Raw genomic sequence first — 19,144 nt, forward strand, 5'->3', positions numbered from 1 at the left:
AATTATAATAGCTTTTGTTTTTTAAAATATCCTTTTGTTTTGAAAATACATTAAAATAATATTAAAATAATTTTATTTTTTTTAAATGTGGTTTAACCGCAAAGACAAATGCTATCTAAAATAAACAACCATTCACTTGGCGTTGCTGTTTTGTTTAGACCTCATTTGCTTACTGGAAAATAATTTTTTTTAATTAGTTTTTATAGAAAATAAATTTCTGAAAAGTGAATTATTTTTTTGATATTTGGTAATGTCATGAAAAATTACCTCTTAATATTTTTTTAATTTTATTTAAAGAACGGAGACCAAATATGATAAATAAAAAAATTAAAAAAGGATAAAATTAAAAAAAATCTAATTTCATAAACTATTTTAAATAAAATAAATAGCAATATAAATAATGAAGAACAAATCTAGCATATAAAAAAATTGATATAAAAATCAAATCTGATAGATAAAAAAATTTCAATCAAGAAAATAATAAAAGAAAAATAATTAACAATTGAAAGAATAATTACCAAAGCTGATATAAAATCAAATACAAATAAAAAAAATACTTTTTCTATAACTTCTTAAAAGTATTTTTCATTCAAAATATTTTTTCCAAATTATGGAGAGAGAGAGAGAGAACGCGAGGGAGATGGTTGGGGAGAGTGATAATTTTGGAACAATTAAAAAAGAAACTAAATCATGCTGTGAAAATATTATTCATTCAGACTCATGTAACAGTGGATTAATGTAACAATTATTTCAGCCTGTATACCCTTTCTTTTGGTTTGTGCATTCTTATTCCTTTAGCTTGCATACCCTTTATTCAGCCTGTATTTGTTGTCAATTTGTGCATTAAATAAGTGGGGCGATGACATCATTAATAACACATGTTCGTTGTCATATCGAGTCTCTCTACAATGTTGGGAGAGCTGTTGTGGTTTGCTTGTGAAATAATGTCATGTTTGTTAGAGATGAAATTATGCATTCTTTGCATGTGATCCATTGTGCAACAATTGTGCTCTGTTTTTTGTCCGATCAAAAATTGAAAATTCCTTGTTCTTTTTTAGTTTATAGCCAAATGCCTTTTCTATTGGTTTGTTTGTCTTAATGCATATGATGGACTTCTACTGGGGGTGTTTTTGGATTTTCCTTTGTGTTGTTTTTTAGCTGGTGAAATGTCAGTTCTGGAGAGTTATTATAGCAATCGTTTTTCTTGCGGGTGGGTTCCAAGGTTTCCTTTTTTCTTTCTTTCTCTTAATTCAAGTCTTTGCATTTCTTATTATGTTAAAAGCTTTGATGATTCTGTTTTTCATGAACACACAAATCCAATTATTGTTGTTTTTGCTGCCTTTCGAGTCACTGAGTTTAAAGGTTTGCATTATCAAATTTTGCCCTTTAAATTTTCACAATTCTTATCTGCGCCTTGCATCATTTAGCTTATTTTCAAATAATTTTAATCAATTTGCTTCCTTTTACTCTTAAGAAAACCAAACCTCGCTAGCATTGTTGCCTCCTTATGGTATTTCAACCTATAAATTCCTGAGGTTCTTCCATATAAGCATCAATAAGCTAGCTCTTTATCTTTTCTTTTTATCTCGCTTATGTTCTTCAATTATTATTTTTTTCTTTTAACATAAAACTACTTTTATTCTCAGCTATAATCATCTGTCAGTTGAGGTTCATCAACTCCCTGCTTCCATGAATACCGTCAGATCCATCGAACAACAAATAAATGAAAATAGGAAGACTATAAAAGAAATTCTTTGTATGCATCCATATCAACACAAAGTATGTCAACAATAATCTCAACTATTCTTTCAATGCTTCATCTTTTATTCAACATTTACTCTGATCTTTATAAATACACATCAAACTATATTTTTTCTCAATAATGTGTAGTAGGGGTGATTATTTTCGGTTCGGTTCGGTTTTTATAAAAAAAACGTAACCAAATCGATTTTTTTTTAAAAAAACCGAAACCGGTTCAAACCGACTTGGCTCGGTTTTTTCGGTTTGGCTCGGTTTTTTTCCGGTTTGGCTCAATTTTTTTCCAATTTTTTTTTGGTTTGGATTTGGTTCGGTTTTTCTGGTTTTAGGCTTACAAAACCGAACCGAACCAATCAGTTTTTTCACAATTTTAATCAGTTTTTTTCACGGTTCGGTCTTTTCGGTTATTTTTTTTGTTTTCTCAGTTTGATCGGTTTTTTTGCTCACCTCTAATGTGTAGAGCGAAAGATTTACATGCAAAACTACCATAGCTGACCATGATCTTCATAGAGGATGGTGGTATCAAAGCTGCCCTTTATGCACAAAATCATTGTCTGACAAAGGCATAATTTTTAAATCCATTGAACACAATGAAGTAACGTCGGTTCCATGTTTAGGAGTTCTTTTCTATTGCTTTTCATGTCTCAAACTAAATTATAAATTTTCTTTGCATCTTTGTAACAATATCTTATATTTATTTATCTCACTTCTAAATATTTTATCAGGTTTAAAGTTGATTGTATAGTGACTGATGGCAATGATGTTGCAACATTTCTAATTGTTGGAAAAAATGCTGAAAACTTCTTTGGCTCCTCTGCCCACTGTTATCTCTATGACAAAGGGTTTATTGATTGCATCCGACTTCCCACGATTGAAAAATTAAACAAGGACAAGATTTTTCAGCTGAGATTTGGAGCTTTTCGCTCAGTTGTTAACCGTTGTGACATCATTGTTACCAATGTTTTTGACGATATTGTAACTGCTGAAGCTCCACCCTTGCCTGCTGAACCAGAGCTGTATATTGTTGATGTTCCTCTTAATGATCAAGCAGCTTCATCATCCTCTAAAGTTGCCTTTTCATTGGACCTAACAACACCAACACCTGTTCCACCATCTAAAACTAATGCTAATTTCTCACAACAGCCACAAGTGTCCCCAAGGCAACCATATATGGTTGGTTCTTTACCATCACAAACTAAAAGACAATTGCTGTTTGAAGATGAAACGTCTATTAAAAGGTGACAAGCTGCTCCTTCCTCTCATTTAAAAATTGTTACCTTTCAATTTCAGCAATGTTCATTGTTTCTTTTGGTTTTATGAGTAGCAGATACATAACTTCTCAATTTATTTTGGATCCACAACTCTGCAATAACTGTTGTAGCTAATCCTCAAGGTGGATTTGTACCACTTGATTGTGATACATCAGCCATCACTGAGGCAAATGATCCACCAAGCAAACACCAATGCCCTTCTAAGCAAGACCGTGATTAGGTAATTTTAAGTGACTTGGCTTTTAATTTATCTCATCTTACCTGCTATCATGCTTTCCTAGAAACACTTGGTTAGCACAAATTAAAACGCTTTCATTCTTAGCTCTTCTATGCAACAACACTTATAGCTTTTTATTTCACCAAACTCTTTTGTCTTCACATACCTTTATTTCACCAAACTCTTTTGTCTTCATATACCTTTACTTCGTATTATTTATTTGGTTGTTCATCCATTCACCCGAATCTATAAAAGTATATTGCCAAAATCCATATTCCTGTTGTATTAATACTTAAAGCTTAATTCAAAAAGCTAAGTTAACATGTGTGCAGACGAAACATATCCTCTATCCATAAACAATACCAAAGAGCTTCTTCAACTGGTGTCCCAAAAATTCTTGGTAAATTTTTTTAAATATAATGATACCAAGAAATATAATGGTAGGGTCACTTATGAGTGCAAGAATCTAACTTTAGTTTCATTAATACCCCAATCATGTAAGCTTAGTTAACATCTCATTATAATGAGAGAGAATTGAAGACAACAAATAATTTATTACAAATGATATTGTGAACATTCACAATTCTTTATCCGCGGTGGGTACTAACGAAGCATATAACCCATTGTTACAACTTAAAACAAACAAATGAACATTTTATAATAAGTTTTGTGAACATATTAATAAAGTCTTGTCTTTTTGTCACTTTTTATTTCCTCTTAAGATTCCTATTACTATAGATGAAGATGTAGTTGACAAGAAATGTTGGTGATAGATAAACCTATAATTTTAGTTAATTAACATAAGGTGTGATAAATAGAAGTGACAGCACAAAATTACTGGATATGTATTAAAAAAAAGATTTAATTCTTTCAAACAAAATTGTTTGCAAAATGTTCACAGCTTAAAAATGACAGCCATAATAAATTGATAGATAACATTCATTATTCAAGCCATTTTTGTTCAATTTCAACTCAGCCCATCACTTGATTTTATTTATATTTATTACCTGATTTGTTTAGCCTACTAATTTTAATTTTCTAGGTATTTGAATCCATTATCTACAGAAAAAGAAAGATGACAACATAAGGACTAATAAATAAACTATGTTAAACTATAGGTATTCAATTATAATTCTCAATCGATAAAACGGCGCACTTTATTGATAACAAAGGAATACCCAAACCCTTAATATAAATACCCTAACACCAACATAGAAAGAAAAAATTCACAAAATTGTAGTGAAAACAGAGCAAACCACCCGTCACGATTTCCTGAGAGATAAACCACTCGATAATAATGGCAAACACGGAGGCCGAAGCGGTGGATTTTGAGCCAGAGGAAGATGATTTGATGGACGAAGACGGTGCCGCCGACGCTGACGCCTCCTCCTCACCTCGTGCTCCACTCCCCAAGTTAAAGTCAGCTATTACTGGAGGCAGCGCGTCTTCTTCACTCTCCGCTCCTAAAAAGACTAAAGGCCGTGGGTTTAGAGAAGAGGTTGATGCTGAGAGACAGAGCCGCCTCTCTGGTCGTGGATTTGATTCCCTCGGTTCTGATGGTGGGCCTGGCCCCCAGCGATGTCAGTGAAATTTAAACCCTAGATACTTTTTGCTTGTTGTTTAAATTCTAGGGTTTCAGAATTATTTGCTATTTTGTTTTTGAAAAAGTAGGGTTTTGAATGGTTCTAGTGAATTTTGAGGTGGTTAGTTGTAAATTGACATTGAGAGAAATTAACACTATGGATTGCTTGATGTAAGGATGCCTTGGAGTTATCAACTTGCATCTACTAATAAGCTAGTTCTAAAATAGGTTGAAAACATTCCACAGTGTGCTAAGAATGTTGTCCCTCCTTGGGGATTCTCCTAAACTAATTTTATTTTTTTTAATTTTATTGTTGGAGTAGTAATTTATCAGATCCGTCTCCACTACTATTTAAATAACTGTACCCTTTTATTCTTAATCATTCCATAGAGCAATTTGTGAATAATTCTGATGCTTTGAAAGTTCTGATTGTGTGATCAGATAATGTTTTGTTGTTGCTAGCTGATATCTCTTGTCATTTGTTTAAAAAAGTAGTTTTCCTTTTGTTCTGAAACTTGAGATGGATGATAATTGTTCCATATATTTACAGCTGTTGAAGGATGGATAATTTTGGTGAGTGGAGTGCATGAGGAAGCACAAGATGATCATCTGCAAGAAGCTTTCGGTGAATTTGGGGAAATAAAAAATTTGCATTTGAATCTTGATCGCCGCACTGGTTTTGTTAAGGTAAGAAAAAATTTTCCTCTTCTTTTGAATCTTATTTCCAGTTGTTTTGTTCTTTTTTTATGTTGGGTGTCCATATTAGTGAAAACCACTGTTAAATTGAGCTCAAAACGAAGATCAATTTTACTACAAGTTCCTCTGCCATGCTGAATTTTGGTTTGGAGCATTTGTTCTGAACCATTTCACATTTCAATTGGAACCCAAATCAGAAAAAATCTGATCGATTCAAGATTCGCTCAAAGCAATCTCACTGGACCAGTTGCTCTTTGCACAAAAAGCGAGTATGGTGCTGGGCTTTTTGGTGAGGAACTGAGACAGTGTTGGTTTTGATGATTTTTTACTACCGCTTGCTGTTTTCACTCATGGTTCATCATGTGAGTGGACTTTATTAAATATAATTGCTCACAGAGTAGAGAAGTTGAGTGCTTCTGTTTAGGATTCTGGGTGGCATTGGTTGCTCTGCTGTTTTTGTTGGATATGATAGCTGTGCATGTGTCCACATATTGGTTGCGTAATTTTGTTGTGAAGGAAATTAGTAACTTATTAATTCCAAGTTTTTAAATGCAGCTGATGTTTAATGAAATAATGTGAAGGTCAAAGTTTAGCCAGAACTAGTTTCTGTGCTAAGGAAATTCCACTTCATTGTGGTAGTCAATTTCAATATTTGTAAAATACACGCATTCCACCCAGAATAAAGGATCGTAACATTCAACATATATGGAGTGACATGTAATTATGTTTGGTAAATAGCATGTTATTGATTCAATTGGATTTGATGTGGTCGAATTCAGTGCTATATTATTTTTCTGTCTTCCTTCCTCACAAAATTTCATTTCTTGATTACTGAGATGATTTCATGCTGTTATATTGGTCATGAAAATTGACAATAACATTGGCCTGTTGTCTTTGTTGAAAAATTCTGAAACAAATATTCTTTCATTAAGTTGACACATATTTATTTTGCAAGGGCTACGCGCTGATAGAATATGAGAAGTTTGAGCAAGCAGAGAATGCAATAGCTTCAATGAATGGGGGAACATTGCTCGAACAGATTATCTATGTTGATTGGGCCTTCAGCAATGGCCCCAGCAATTGGGCCTCCAGAAGAAAGAACATGAGGTCTGTCTCTATGCCGTACTTTTGTAAGCTGAAAATTATTGGAGATGATATATTATCAGAGAGAGAAGATGTCAGTGAAATTAAATGTGTCTCTCCTGAAATGATCAATGTTTCTCTGAATTTCAAAAAAATTACAATATCTGGGATCTTTTAGCTCTGTAAATTGCATGTTGAAGTTTTAAATTATGTCCCAACCTGCCTGTAGTCTGTAAAGGAAAAAACAATGGCTGGCAATGATAGATTTCTAGGAGTTGTATTACCAGACTGTACCCAAACCTGGTCAAATTCAAGGTGCCATTATATTTAGTGAATGAAAGCAAAACATAGTGCTCTTCAGTTGGAGCAAACTTTTATTGAGTGATCTTAGATAACATGGTGAAATTCACACTGCTTCTAATGACATTGCGTCAAACTCAGACTGGGCAAATTGAAAATGGAAGAGTTGGCTTTGATGTGGATTGTCTTATGAAATGGTCCAGGCATTTTTAAGAGGCTATAAGCTTCAGCTTGTATCTTCCTGTTATTATTTCTTATGACTCTTTTGATCAGTTTAATTGAGAATTGGGGTTACAGTGAGTACTGGACATGATTTGAGCACAACTTCACAAGTACCTGCCTATGCATAATTTTGTGGCATGTCTATGTGGAAAGGAACTGGCCATTACTAATACATGCCTCCCAGAACAACTAAAAATATATGATAGTATCTTCCTGAGGCTAGATCATGATGCTGTCCTCTCTGACTGTATATGAGTCGCTTCAAATCTTGAGTTAGATCTGGTCTGGCTTATTTGATATTTCTCTACTTGTGTCAGCTGGGAATATAACTTGTTGCCCTTTAAATTTTTGCAGACCTGAACGAACGAATCGCTCAAGGAGTCCTAGGAGGAGATATTAATGGGTTGTGATTTCCATTATGAAGGTGTATGAGTTTTCATTGAGGTGTTTGATACGTAATTATGATTGAAGATCGTGGTTGGTTCTTGTCTTCAATGGGTTTACGAATTGGTCACAAGTTTTTTCTGTGTTGTTGAATGGTGCTTGGGCTCTGATTAACGCTAACTTTTAAGTTTAGTAATCTGTGTATTTGGCGCTGATTTTGTACTAATCTTTAAGTTTAGTAATCTGGTTTATTTGGTCACTTGAGATATGTATTTTTTTTCCGGTACCGAAAGATTTTGGGAGGCGCAAAAAGTTCAATGTAGAACTTTTCTCATGTGAGGCAATTTTAGTTACTTTATTCGGCTTTTAAATTCATAAATTTTTTAATCTTGCCCGTTCCAGATAGCAAGTGGTGTTTAGATCTTGGCAAGGAAGGCCATCATTCCTCTTTTTGGGAGTTACAGAAGCAGAATGGTCCTGCTTTCCAGGAGAGGAATCCCAACATTCGTACGAGCTAAATCATTAGCATTTTTCATTTTTTTTTCGGTACATGTAGGCCTCTTTTGTAAATTATTTTCTAAATTTTCTGGTATTTGATTGTTTATTATTAGAAAAATTAAAAAATTTAATCAATGTTTTCAGCAAAAGAAAATTTAACCTTGTTTTCAGTAAATTATCTTTCTTTTATTTGAGGCAAAAAATATTTTACAGAATTTATTATGAAAAATTTAGATATGTTATATTAAATTTAATTTTTAATTTTTTTATTGTTATATATTTTATTTTAAAATTATTTTTTAATTTTATTCCTCGGAATTTGATTTAATTTATTTTTTATATTAATTTGGATTTTTATTTTATTTGTTTGCTTTTCACTTATTATTTTCTTAAATGAAAATTTTTATTTATTATATATGGTTTCATAATTTATTTTTATTTGAGATTATTTATGAAATTGTAATTTTTTTAATTTTATCATCTTTTAATTTTTTTATATGTCAAATTTGTTCTTTATTATTTTAATTATTATTTATTTTATTTGAATAAATTTATGAAATTATTTTTTTTAAATTTTATTTTCCAACTTTTTTATCTATAAGATTTTATTCTTGTTTTTTTAATAAATTTGAAAAAAAAAAATTAAAAACTTATTTTTAATTTTATTTTTGGAATAGTTAAACATTAAAAAATATTTTCTAATCTATTTTTCATGATATTATTAAATATTAAAAATTAATTTACTTTTTAAAAATTTATTTTATAAGAAAATAACTTAAAAAAAAAACTAATTTTCAGCAGTTATGCTGGGAAAGCTATCACTGGCACACTTCTGAACGACATGAAGGAACAAGTTTGCTCTAAGAGAAGGCCACTATTCACGTTGCGTAACATTCAGAAAATCAATGCACTTATGAAGGTCCTGACAATGTCGTCGTCATATGCTCAACTACCAAAACATTTCCCTTTCAGAACTGAGCTAAAAATGAATAATCGACTACTGTGTGTGATATCATCCACTTCATGATGAATGGTGTTGGAGGTACGTACGTCTACCAAGAGGAAGGAAGAAAGCCTCTAATGTAGCTTGCTCTTTTGCTTGTCAGAGTATCATCTTCATCACGAAATCACCAGATCCATTAGATACAATGTCACTGATGATAATTATAATATCTATTCAGCTTTTTCACAGTCTTGCTCCCCTCACCATTGAATTCCTTCGCTGTACAATCAATCGTGTTAGAAATTCTGCTCCTGATGATTCTAGTCTAATTCCAGCTTGCTCTCCCACAGCAAGCGAAAAAAGGTATGGTAATTTTTGCTGTTCTTCCTTGTTAAATGTACAATATTCGTGTATTTGTAGCAGCTCTGTGCGTGTATATTTCTGACATGTTCTTCTCTACGTTGTATGTTTTCTTCATGAAGCCACAGCGGTCCAATAATTAGCCATGCACGAGGTTGTTGGAGTGGCAATAGTGCGTGACCATACCCAATGAGTGCCCTCCACTCTTCGCATCTCTGCCAACTGTCATAATTATTAATGTGAGCAACATTCTTACTTAACATGTTTATGTTACCTTGGAAGAGTGTTTCAGATTAGAAGCTTGCAACAAGTAGAATTTAAGAGCATGAATTGTAGATAGAAAATATTGCTCAAATTTATGCCTCCTGAAAAACATTTCTAATGAATTTGCTGTCAAGAATGCTGGAAATTGTTGAAAATCAGAAACGGCAAATGAACAAGTGTTCCTTACTCTTCCATCCCTGAGCTCGAAGATAACTGAATCATCAGAAAATGGGATCGGCCTTGTTGGTGCCACCTGTGAATGTTCAAAACACTCATCATTGATTTCCCATCACTAATGCTGGCCAGCAGCCAGTCAGAAGACGAGTTTTAAGAAAGGAAAAGATACTTGTACCAACCTTTGGGTCACAGTTTCTATTAAAATCACTGTACTTCCGTGCAACGTTCTCCAAGCTGGCTGCAAAATCTTCATCTATGCAAACTTCTTCATTATTATCATTTCCCCTCTCTTGTGTTTGATCTTCATTCATTAATTGTCCCACATGAGGGAAGCCACAGTTTTTCCATCTCCATGTCATTTGGTCCATATACCTAACGTATACTTTTCCATCTGAACCTATAAGAAAAAGTTGATTACCTTCAAAACATGGGCTAGGGGAAGTGATCAAGGTTACACCTTTATTAGGTGTTCCATGTTCAATCCAATTCCAGCCATCACCAGTATTCCAATGATATTCAACTAGTCCACCATCTTCTGAAAGCATAAATAGTGAGCCTGTGAGTGATAGTGAGGATGGTCTCATAGCAGTTCCTGGCGATCTTGATAGAACCAAATGTTGAGACTGATAATGCTCATGCCACAATTCAGTCACTTTGTTGTACTGGTATAGCCTCCCATTCCTTCCAGTGACAAACACTACGTTATCCCGGAACAGCTCCTGGTCAACAATACTTGCAACTTTGGTATCTGGAGGGTTTCGACAATCTTTCCATTTGAATTTCCTCAGGGCAACCTGCATAGAAATTTGATTAACGGATCAGCAATGAGCTGCTTTATAGTTCTGGGAAAATCACAGAAATACTCTCTGCTTTGGCTTTCTAGCCTAAAGTCGGTGTTTAAAGTAATATTCCAGAATTTTTGTTTCAATTGATTGATAATGTTTCTTGGTTGCCTGGTGACATGAAATACTACTTGTATGTATGGATGGTGATGGTGACAATGACTAAGTGAAAAATTAAGTGAACCATAAGAAGGAAAAGAAATTCTCTGATGCTTTTAATCTTTTGGATGTATGGGAGTCATAGACCAATAGAAATACTTTGGTTTATTCTACTTACTGTGAACTGCAGCAGCCTTCCATTTTTGCTCACAAAGAAGATTGCATCTTCTGGTGTAACTTTCGGATCTTTACCTGGAATTCCATCCCATGGAGGGCCTCCAATAACACGCCCGAGATTCCTCATGGCAGTGCAATTTACCCATGTTAGCCCCTCATCGCTCCTTTCTCTCATAAGCAGACTCCCGTAAATGTCTACCAAAAAGAGACTTCCATTGTAGTTTCCAAGGGCACCTTTCATTGGTGTTGAGTGATCATGCCTCAGCCACAGCCATAAATTCTCGGCATAAAGATGTTCATAAGTCAAACCATCATCAGTAACAAGGAAAAATGATTTGCCTCCATGTATCATTCGCAGACGAAAGTTATTGTTGATCCAATTATCTGGGAAACTATATCCTTCCAAAACTTTATTCGGTCCATTGGCACCTGCAAATAGGTAATCTTCTTGTGCTTTACTTCCCTTTCGCCTTCTTGCCATTGATCTTGTAATTCCTTGTTCATTTGGCTCATCTTTTATGCCTTCAAGGCAGTTCATGGGTCCACGTTCTTCTCTGCAATACTCTGCATTCCAACCTTCAGTCTCTGGGGCGTCTATCATTGACCATACATATTTAACCGATGCTCTTTTTCGGAGATTTACTTGATGGTTCGGCCCAGTATTTTCTCCACCCAGTCCAGGTAGATGCAATTCTGCAAGTCTACCATCATGCAGTGGGAAAACTATTCTGCCAGCTTGAAGTGGTATCCCAGCAATTCCACTTGCAACTTTCGCATGCGGAGGATGCATATGACTCAACCATGCTTCGGGAATTTGGTTTTCCTGATCAGTGCCTGTCTTCGTGTGAAAAAAAAAAAAAACCTGGCTTACAATATTGTTACTACAAACAGCGAGCATTTTCCAATGACAAAAAGAAAAAAGCAAATCACTGAAAATCATGGTTTTATCTTGTTGATTTTTTAAAAATCCATGATCTACCAGAAATGCTTTAAGAAATGGTTCCAAAACAAGAAGTCATTCATTTGTGATTTTTGTTCTTCCAAAATTTCTTTACTAGACATTTTGAAAGCTATTAATTTCATTCAAGAAGCAGTGTGGGTGAATAAACCTATTGTAAATACTCCTATACATCTATTAGTTTTATTGCTAGCTATATGCGTCGAAAGCTTCTCTATTATGCAACATTTATGGATAACTTTCAAAATACACCGAGGGCTTTGAAAGAAAAATGGATTCCAATGAATGGCTCTGAGAATCTTAATGTGCGATTAGAGGAAGTTATTTACTATTTTCAGGTCTTGCTTTTCACCAGCCAGTCATGGCACATGGAACTCCCTAGGAGTTTCAGAAGTTTCCCTTTCCCTTCCCTTCCCTGGTGTAGGTTATTTGGAAGTTTCCAGTCCTTTGACGAGCCACCTTAACTATTCTAAGAGATACACAAAACCTACTCCTATATATGTTTACTGATTTAAAATAAACTGGTTACTTGTTCACAGCTCATGGAATGCCATTCTCTGATGGCTTTCCAGAAGATGTATTTTCCATAGTTCCATGTGCGAGTCTCAGAGAAGTGAATTGGAATACATTTGTATGAAAAGGGAAAAACATATGTAGATTGTCCTTGTTATGCAACTGTCCTTCACTGACTCCATGGAGGAATATCATTAGAAAGCATAAGAAAAGGAATAGTGAAAGGCCTCATCGTTTATAGATTCTGAAGAATTTATACCACCTGCTTCACTCACCTGACTGTTTCAATATTCGATACTCAAAAACCGATCCAGACGATGTGGTGAAAAATAATGATAAGAATTTTTCATTTGTCTCATCTTGTACAACTGGTGTGATAGATGTCAACTTATGATCTTTGGGACTTCCATGGACTATCCATTTCCACTTTCTTTGGTTTAATCGTCTCTCTACCAATTTACCACCCTGGATATACAGAAAATATTGTGAGTAGAGGTCAGATGATAATTTGGCTTTCTGGAAAACATTTCTTCTGCACATTATTCCCCCTGTTTGTGTTGCCTTTTTATCACTTACTGTTGTATGGGTGTGTGTAGTAATTTGTTTTTTTTTACAGATATGGTACCTTAGTTAGAAGAAAAAGAGAGATGGAGTATTCTCCACTCAAGCCATGTAGTGTGCATCCCCTTGATGGCATCAGAGAAGCATCTGCTACTGTCCCTTCTGCCCATATATGCTTCTTCCATGATGGCTTTGAGCTCCTATCATATTCATAAAGATCTCCTGTAGAACTGCATTGCAGCACACTTTGTTTCAAATGAAAACGAAGATAATAGCCAAGAACCAAGGAGCCAGCTTAGATACAAAGCGTGGCTTGATTGGACACCTACACAGAATATCTGAAAATAACTACTGGCGTCATCATATCTAATCTGATGTTTGGCAGTGCACCTATCAGGAGTCGAATAATAACAGTGATTTCAATTAGATTATACTTCGTGTTAGCCTTGTCTGTTTAAGTTCTTCTAATTTTTGAGTTGCATCGAGTTGTTGATTTGAGAGAGATCTCACCTTATGGTATATACTACGTCTGGTCTAATAGTAGCAGCATCAACAATTGCTGCAACATCTGCACCAGGTGGTCGCCCGTGATTTTCCCATCTGTTCCATGTTTATAGCATAAAATTCGTTAATATTAGAGTCTCCTCATCAGAATCCACACCGTGAGCAGATACTAAAATTCAAAAGCAATAAAACTAGTTTTAGCGACGATGGTTTTTAGTTTCAGAAACACAAGTTTTACCTTGGAGGCTCTGCCTCACTGAGTTCTAATAACGAGCCATTCTTTGTGCAGAAATAAATTTTCCTGGAATGTAACGCGGTGGAAGCAAGGAGTTCATTAGTACATTTGCCGCAGTAATGTAATGTGATTATGCTGTTTCGGACTGTGGTATGTATTGAAACAGAAATGATGCACTCACAGCCCATCATGAGAAATGACGCCGGAATTTATTAGCATCAATGAACTTTCTTCTGCTTCTCTATTTGTGCTTTCATCGAGAGTAGGTGTGAACTCTACCCAAATTGGCTGTGAGCTCTCACCGAGCATCATCTGAAAAGGGAAAAAGAAGAAGATAAACGATCCCATACTAGAAATAATAGTGCAATTTAGCAGTTGTAGTGTGCAGTGAATCCATTTTTATCAAGCAGTCATCAGAGCACGCTTGGTGTCAAATTCAGATTACTTGCACAATTTATTAGCAGAAAAGTATCTAAGAAGAATTAGTTTTGGTTTCAATTGAAATTATTTAGTTGCAGTGTTCTGTTTATATATCAGAAAATCACGGGACCATTGCTTGAGCAGCTTCAAATACAAAACATGTGGTAGAGCTAATTGACATGGAGCCAGTCCAGGTTATACAAGAGTGCCATGCCTGCATGTCAGACTTAAGTGGTGACATGGTTACTCTGATCACAAGTGCTTGTATAATATAAATTGAAAATTAGACGGTTATTACTACAAAGAAGCATGTATTCCTTCCTGATTGAATCCAGTACTACAGGAAGACAGAAGGCTCTAGCAACTACTAGTCAATCAAGGTTTGCTGGTCTCCAAGTCTGATATTAACCATCTCTGCCCACCAGACTAAGAATCATAGAAACAGGATAGGAATAGAAAATTAAAGGGCAAAAATATAAATGATCTTAGAAGAAACCTAAAACAGGAGTTTTTTTTGGAATTAAGCTTGATAATTGCAAAGATGTTGAATTGTATAAGCTTTATTCAAAAATCATAGGGACAAGACAGCAACTGTTATGAGCTTATATGATTATGCAGCTGGAAGAAGACCAGTACCTGATATAGGGTTCCTGCTTCTGATAGAGTAAGAATAGTTTGATTGACAATAAAGACACAGATTGCATGACCAGTCAATACTGGTAGATCATGGGGTGCTATCACCCACTGGATTCCATTCCAGAACCTCTCATAGATAGACCCACTTTCACCAGTGACCCAAATGGATGACTCAGACATTTTAGTCAGAGAAATTCTCTTCCTCAAAGGCAGAACAATCTCAGAATTCGCTTCTGTTCCTCCATCTTCAACCTTCCTTTTCAAATTCTCATTTTTCTTGGAATCATCATTCTCTCTTTCTGAGTTCTCTTCTACATCTCTTTTTACTGGATGAATTTTACCCACTTTAGTACAGTTGTCATTAACACAAGAGACAAGTTCATATGGCAGCTCCACTTCAACCCAGGTGTTGGATTGCTCTTGGAACTCCCAGAAACGATCAGTCTTCTGCTCAAATTCTCTATTCTTTTGTTGAGCATAGTTATGTGGGCACCAAGAAGCAGAACCAAGGCTCAATGACAAGAGGACCAAGATGAAAAATATTAAATGAAAACAAGGCATAGTGGCATGACAGAATCTGGTGATAAAAAGGTTCCGATACATAGAGAAGACTTCGAAACTACGATGTGCAGGTGGTTTCAGTTACAAGTCAGTTAGGTTTTTTGTACCCTCTGTGGAGCCCCATATAGGGCCAGAACAAGAGAAGGGCCACAGGAAACTACTCAAAGGACCTGACCATCATTATTTTGAAGACGAGGAGCTCTCTTCATGGCCTTCTCACCAGGACCAAATAAATAGAGAGGGAAGGTTGTGGGGGGGTCCAATAGTCCAAATATACATGGGACGGGAGATGGGGTTAGTTAAAAATTGATATAGTTTCCTTAGATTTTAACTACCCCCTCATTTGTCAACTCTCTGTGGTCACAATAACTAAGACAGTGATGATGTGTTTTGGTGGGGTTGCTCATCTTTCTTACTTTGTAATGCAGTGAACGAGCTTCAATTTTCTTAGCAGCTAATAATGATCTTCTCACCTAATTCACGACTTGTCACTTTGTGCCAAGTTTTGTTTTCATCTGTTTGTATGACGCAATATACAGAGTTTAATCAAATATGGTAAAAGAAGAACACATATTTTTGTGGACAATTCTTGCTGCTTTTGCAAAATTATTCCTTTATGGAAGTTCCAGTGCTAGACATAACCCCCCCAGCAAGGAACAGATTCACTGCATCAGATGCTGCATGTTGCAAGAAAGTTTGATCAAATAATAGGATGATTATGCCCGTCCAGTTGATGATGATGGCGGCATATCAGATGTAATGCCATTGGTCACTTGACTTCCTATGAGTAGACTTGTGAATATTCCTTTTCCTTTTTTTAATTTTTTATTCTGATTGAGTCTAAAGAGATGAGGTAAGATGTCATTGATTTTTTTTTCTTGGGGGGCTTTCTCATTAGTCTTTGAAAGAGACACAGCAACCGTAGCGGCAAGCTGTGGATCTCTCTCTCTCTCTCTCTCTCTCTCTCTCTCCCCGTTTTCCAGTTTTAATCAAACCATAGATTAGACAAGCCAAAGAAATAGTTAGTACGCAACAATGGAACTTTACTTGCATGATCCTCCATAGCTCCGCAAGTGAACATCATTGGCATTTTAAGATGCAAGACTCTTTGCTAGTTTTAATCATCCAATTTAATTCTTTTATGGCCATTTGTCATCAGCTGTCTTCACTTACAAGGTGCTAATTGTCGGGTCTGCAGATATGGAAGGCAATCGGTATCAACAGGTTGAATTTCTAGATATTTATAATTTTCTTATTATTTATCGGGTAAAAAATTTAAATATTCATAAATTATTCATTGAGTTTCAGGTGTCTAATAAGTATCCATTATCTATTATTATTTTTTAATTAATAAAAAATAAAATAATTAATATATATATATACTAGTAAATTCATTTGTGCTCTGTTGCGTTTCGAACTATTCTTTTTTTAAACTTAAAAAAATATTAAGGGTATGAAGATTTTTTTAGCAATATCATTAAATCCAATCAAGTGATTCAATTTTAAAACCTGCTAACTCGACTCTATGCCTAGCTCAAGTTTCCAATTAAATTGCGTGGGAGCTGATCCAAAGTGAATCAATTAATTTAATGGATCTAAAAACAACTTGAATGATCGACAAAAACATGACATAACTTTTTAAAAACCTTTAAGATCACATTTTTTTAAATATTAAGATGATACCAGATTGGATTGACCTCGGTTACCCTTCGACCTGGATCATGGATTTCAATAAGTTTAATAACTTTTTTTGTTTTTGAAATTTATTTTTGTTTAATTTTATAATAAAAATAGATGTTTGCAAAATCGAACACCAATTCTAAAAAAGATATTTATTTGAGATTGTAATAATCTTATAGAAAGTAGATAATAATAAACCATGAATTTCATTTTCTAACCCATCCAATATTGAAAAAGAGTGAAATAAAGAAACCAATTAAAAAAAATTAAAGGACCAAAAACTAAAAAAAAAAAAACATTACAGGTTTAATGGGTAAACCCGCCAAACTCGTGAATCAGGTAATTCAGGTTAATACGTCAAACCCACAAACCGAGTAATGAGCTCCATTGGGATTAATAACTTTTTTTTTTTCTAAACTATTGTTTATTTAACTACATGATAACAAAAATAAATGATTGCAAAATTAAGCGTCAAACCAATACTGTGATTTTTTTAAAAAAACTATGATAACCTCATAGAAAGCAAAACAAAATAAATTATGAAACTCAATTCTTAATCAGCCCGATATCGAAGGGTGAAATTGAAAAAAATAAATTTTAATTTTTTAAAACATATTTATATAATATAAATGTATATTTCAGTCATAGAAAATTTCAAATTGAGTTTGGTAAAATCTATTAGCTATCAAATCTAAAAAATTTCAACCTTTTGATTGGAATTACTGTTTGTAGGAGATTGTGAGGTCTTGGGATTTGGACTGTGGTTACGGTTGTTTTTTAAAATATTTTTTTTATTAGAATATATTAAATTGATATTTTTTTGTTTTTTTAAAATTATTTATAAAATCAATGTATTAAAACGATCCAAAATATATAAAATAATTAATTTTTTAAAAACATAGTTACAACCACGGTTTCCAAACTAACTTTATGATATGTGTTTCTTACTAATAATGTAATCTTTGGGTCAAAGTCAAAGAATCTACAAGGACAGCTGGCTCTCAAGATTCCAATCTCCCTATTAGCAGGGGAGTGCTTAATTTGACTTTTCATCAAATAGTGAATCCCTTTCTTCAAATATTCTAGGGTTCGTAACGTGGAAGAGGTAAAATCAAAATACGAATCTATATAATTATATTGCATATAATGGGATTTGTTTGCCTACATAATCACTGTGAGAAAATAAAATGCACCTCTTATATTTAATATTCTTTCTTATTAAAACATATAATATCCCAAAATTTGGTCACGCCAGCAGGAGGTTTCAAACCCACCACTGTATCAGGAAGAACAGGTCCTCAATACATGGCATCTCTAGATTTGAAGCTTGGAAAGTCATTTAATTAAATTTTAATGAACTCCCATTTTCATGTTTTGAGTTGAAATTAAAGATAAATAATTTATTCCAAACTCGATAGATATTAATTCAAATCAATCTAAATAAATAAGTTTTTTTTATAATTATTTTGTAGATAATATTCATGTAATATTAAATCCGACTAAAAAATCAATCCAAATCTCCAAATATCAACATATCTAAACATAACTTTTATAATTTTATCAATGAATAAACACACACACCCCTCAATATATATTATTTTATTTTATGTTAAATAATAAATAATAATTGATAACGAATACTATATTGATAGATGCTCAAAATCCAATAGATAAGATATAGATCGAGTTATTTAATCTCGCGAAACGAGACATTTACCAGGTTGTATTTGTATTTTTTATTAAAATAATTTTTTTATTCAATTAAATAATAATAGAAATAGACATAAATATTAAATTGATGGAATAAAAAAAATAAAAAATTATGCAATCAAAATCTCTTGATATCTACATAATACACATAATTTTTTTAATTTCATCATTGAATAAACATACACCCCTATATATATATAATTTTATTTTATGTTAAATAATAAATAATAATTGATAATGAATGTTATATTGATAGATACTTGAAATCCGATAGATAAGACATGTATGTCTATTTTTTTTTTACGAGATAAGTAATAAATAAAATATAAATATAATAGAAACTCCATTTCTATTTATCTATTACTATTTTTTAGTTGGAATATGCATATCTATTTTTTTTAGAAAATAAGTAATGAATAAAATATAAATACAATAAGAATTTATATATAACTGCATTTCCTAAATAGGAATTTTTTTTTAAAAAAGCATCTAT

At 33.5% G+C, this 19,144-nt stretch overlaps 2 protein-coding genes across 3 annotated transcripts; one reads left to right on the forward strand and one right to left on the reverse strand.

Moving 5' to 3' along the window:
- The first annotated feature begins 4,453 nt into the window (after positions 1 to 4,453).
- LOC7467973 (RNA-binding protein Y14) lies at positions 4,454 to 7,866 on the forward strand. Its single transcript, XM_002299753.4, has 4 exons — positions 4,454 to 4,826; positions 5,379 to 5,515; positions 6,480 to 6,631; positions 7,484 to 7,866. The coding sequence occupies exons 1-4, from the start codon at positions 4,544 to 4,546 to the stop codon at positions 7,527 to 7,529; spliced, it is 618 nt and encodes a 205-aa protein (XP_002299789.1). The 5' UTR covers positions 4,454 to 4,543; the 3' UTR covers positions 7,530 to 7,866.
- Positions 7,867 to 8,865: 999 nt separating this feature from the next.
- LOC7478509 (uncharacterized) lies at positions 8,866 to 15,781 on the reverse strand. Of its 2 annotated transcripts, XM_024593812.2 has the most exons (10): positions 14,701 to 15,775; positions 13,826 to 13,956; positions 13,648 to 13,710; positions 13,416 to 13,505; positions 12,970 to 13,135; positions 12,620 to 12,809; positions 10,875 to 11,707; positions 9,935 to 10,549; positions 9,766 to 9,831; positions 8,866 to 9,536 (listed from the first exon to the last, which is right to left on the reverse strand). In XM_024593812.2, the coding sequence occupies exons 1-10, from the start codon at positions 15,301 to 15,303 to the stop codon at positions 9,429 to 9,431; spliced, it is 2,865 nt and encodes a 954-aa protein (XP_024449580.1). In that variant the 5' UTR covers positions 15,304 to 15,775; the 3' UTR covers positions 8,866 to 9,428. The 2 variants fall into 2 exon arrangements, with proteins under 2 accessions (XP_024449580.1, XP_024449579.1); XM_024593811.2 differs by lacking the exon at positions 8,866 to 9,536 and having other exon boundaries at positions 9,580 to 9,831; positions 14,701 to 15,781.
- Between the last annotated feature and the right edge of the window lie 3,363 nt (positions 15,782 to 19,144).

The sequence above is a fragment of the Populus trichocarpa genome, chromosome 1, assembly GCF_000002775.5.
Source record: "Populus trichocarpa isolate Nisqually-1 chromosome 1, P.trichocarpa_v4.1, whole genome shotgun sequence".
In the NCBI taxonomy this organism is placed as follows: domain Eukaryota; kingdom Viridiplantae; phylum Streptophyta; class Magnoliopsida; order Malpighiales; family Salicaceae; genus Populus; species Populus trichocarpa.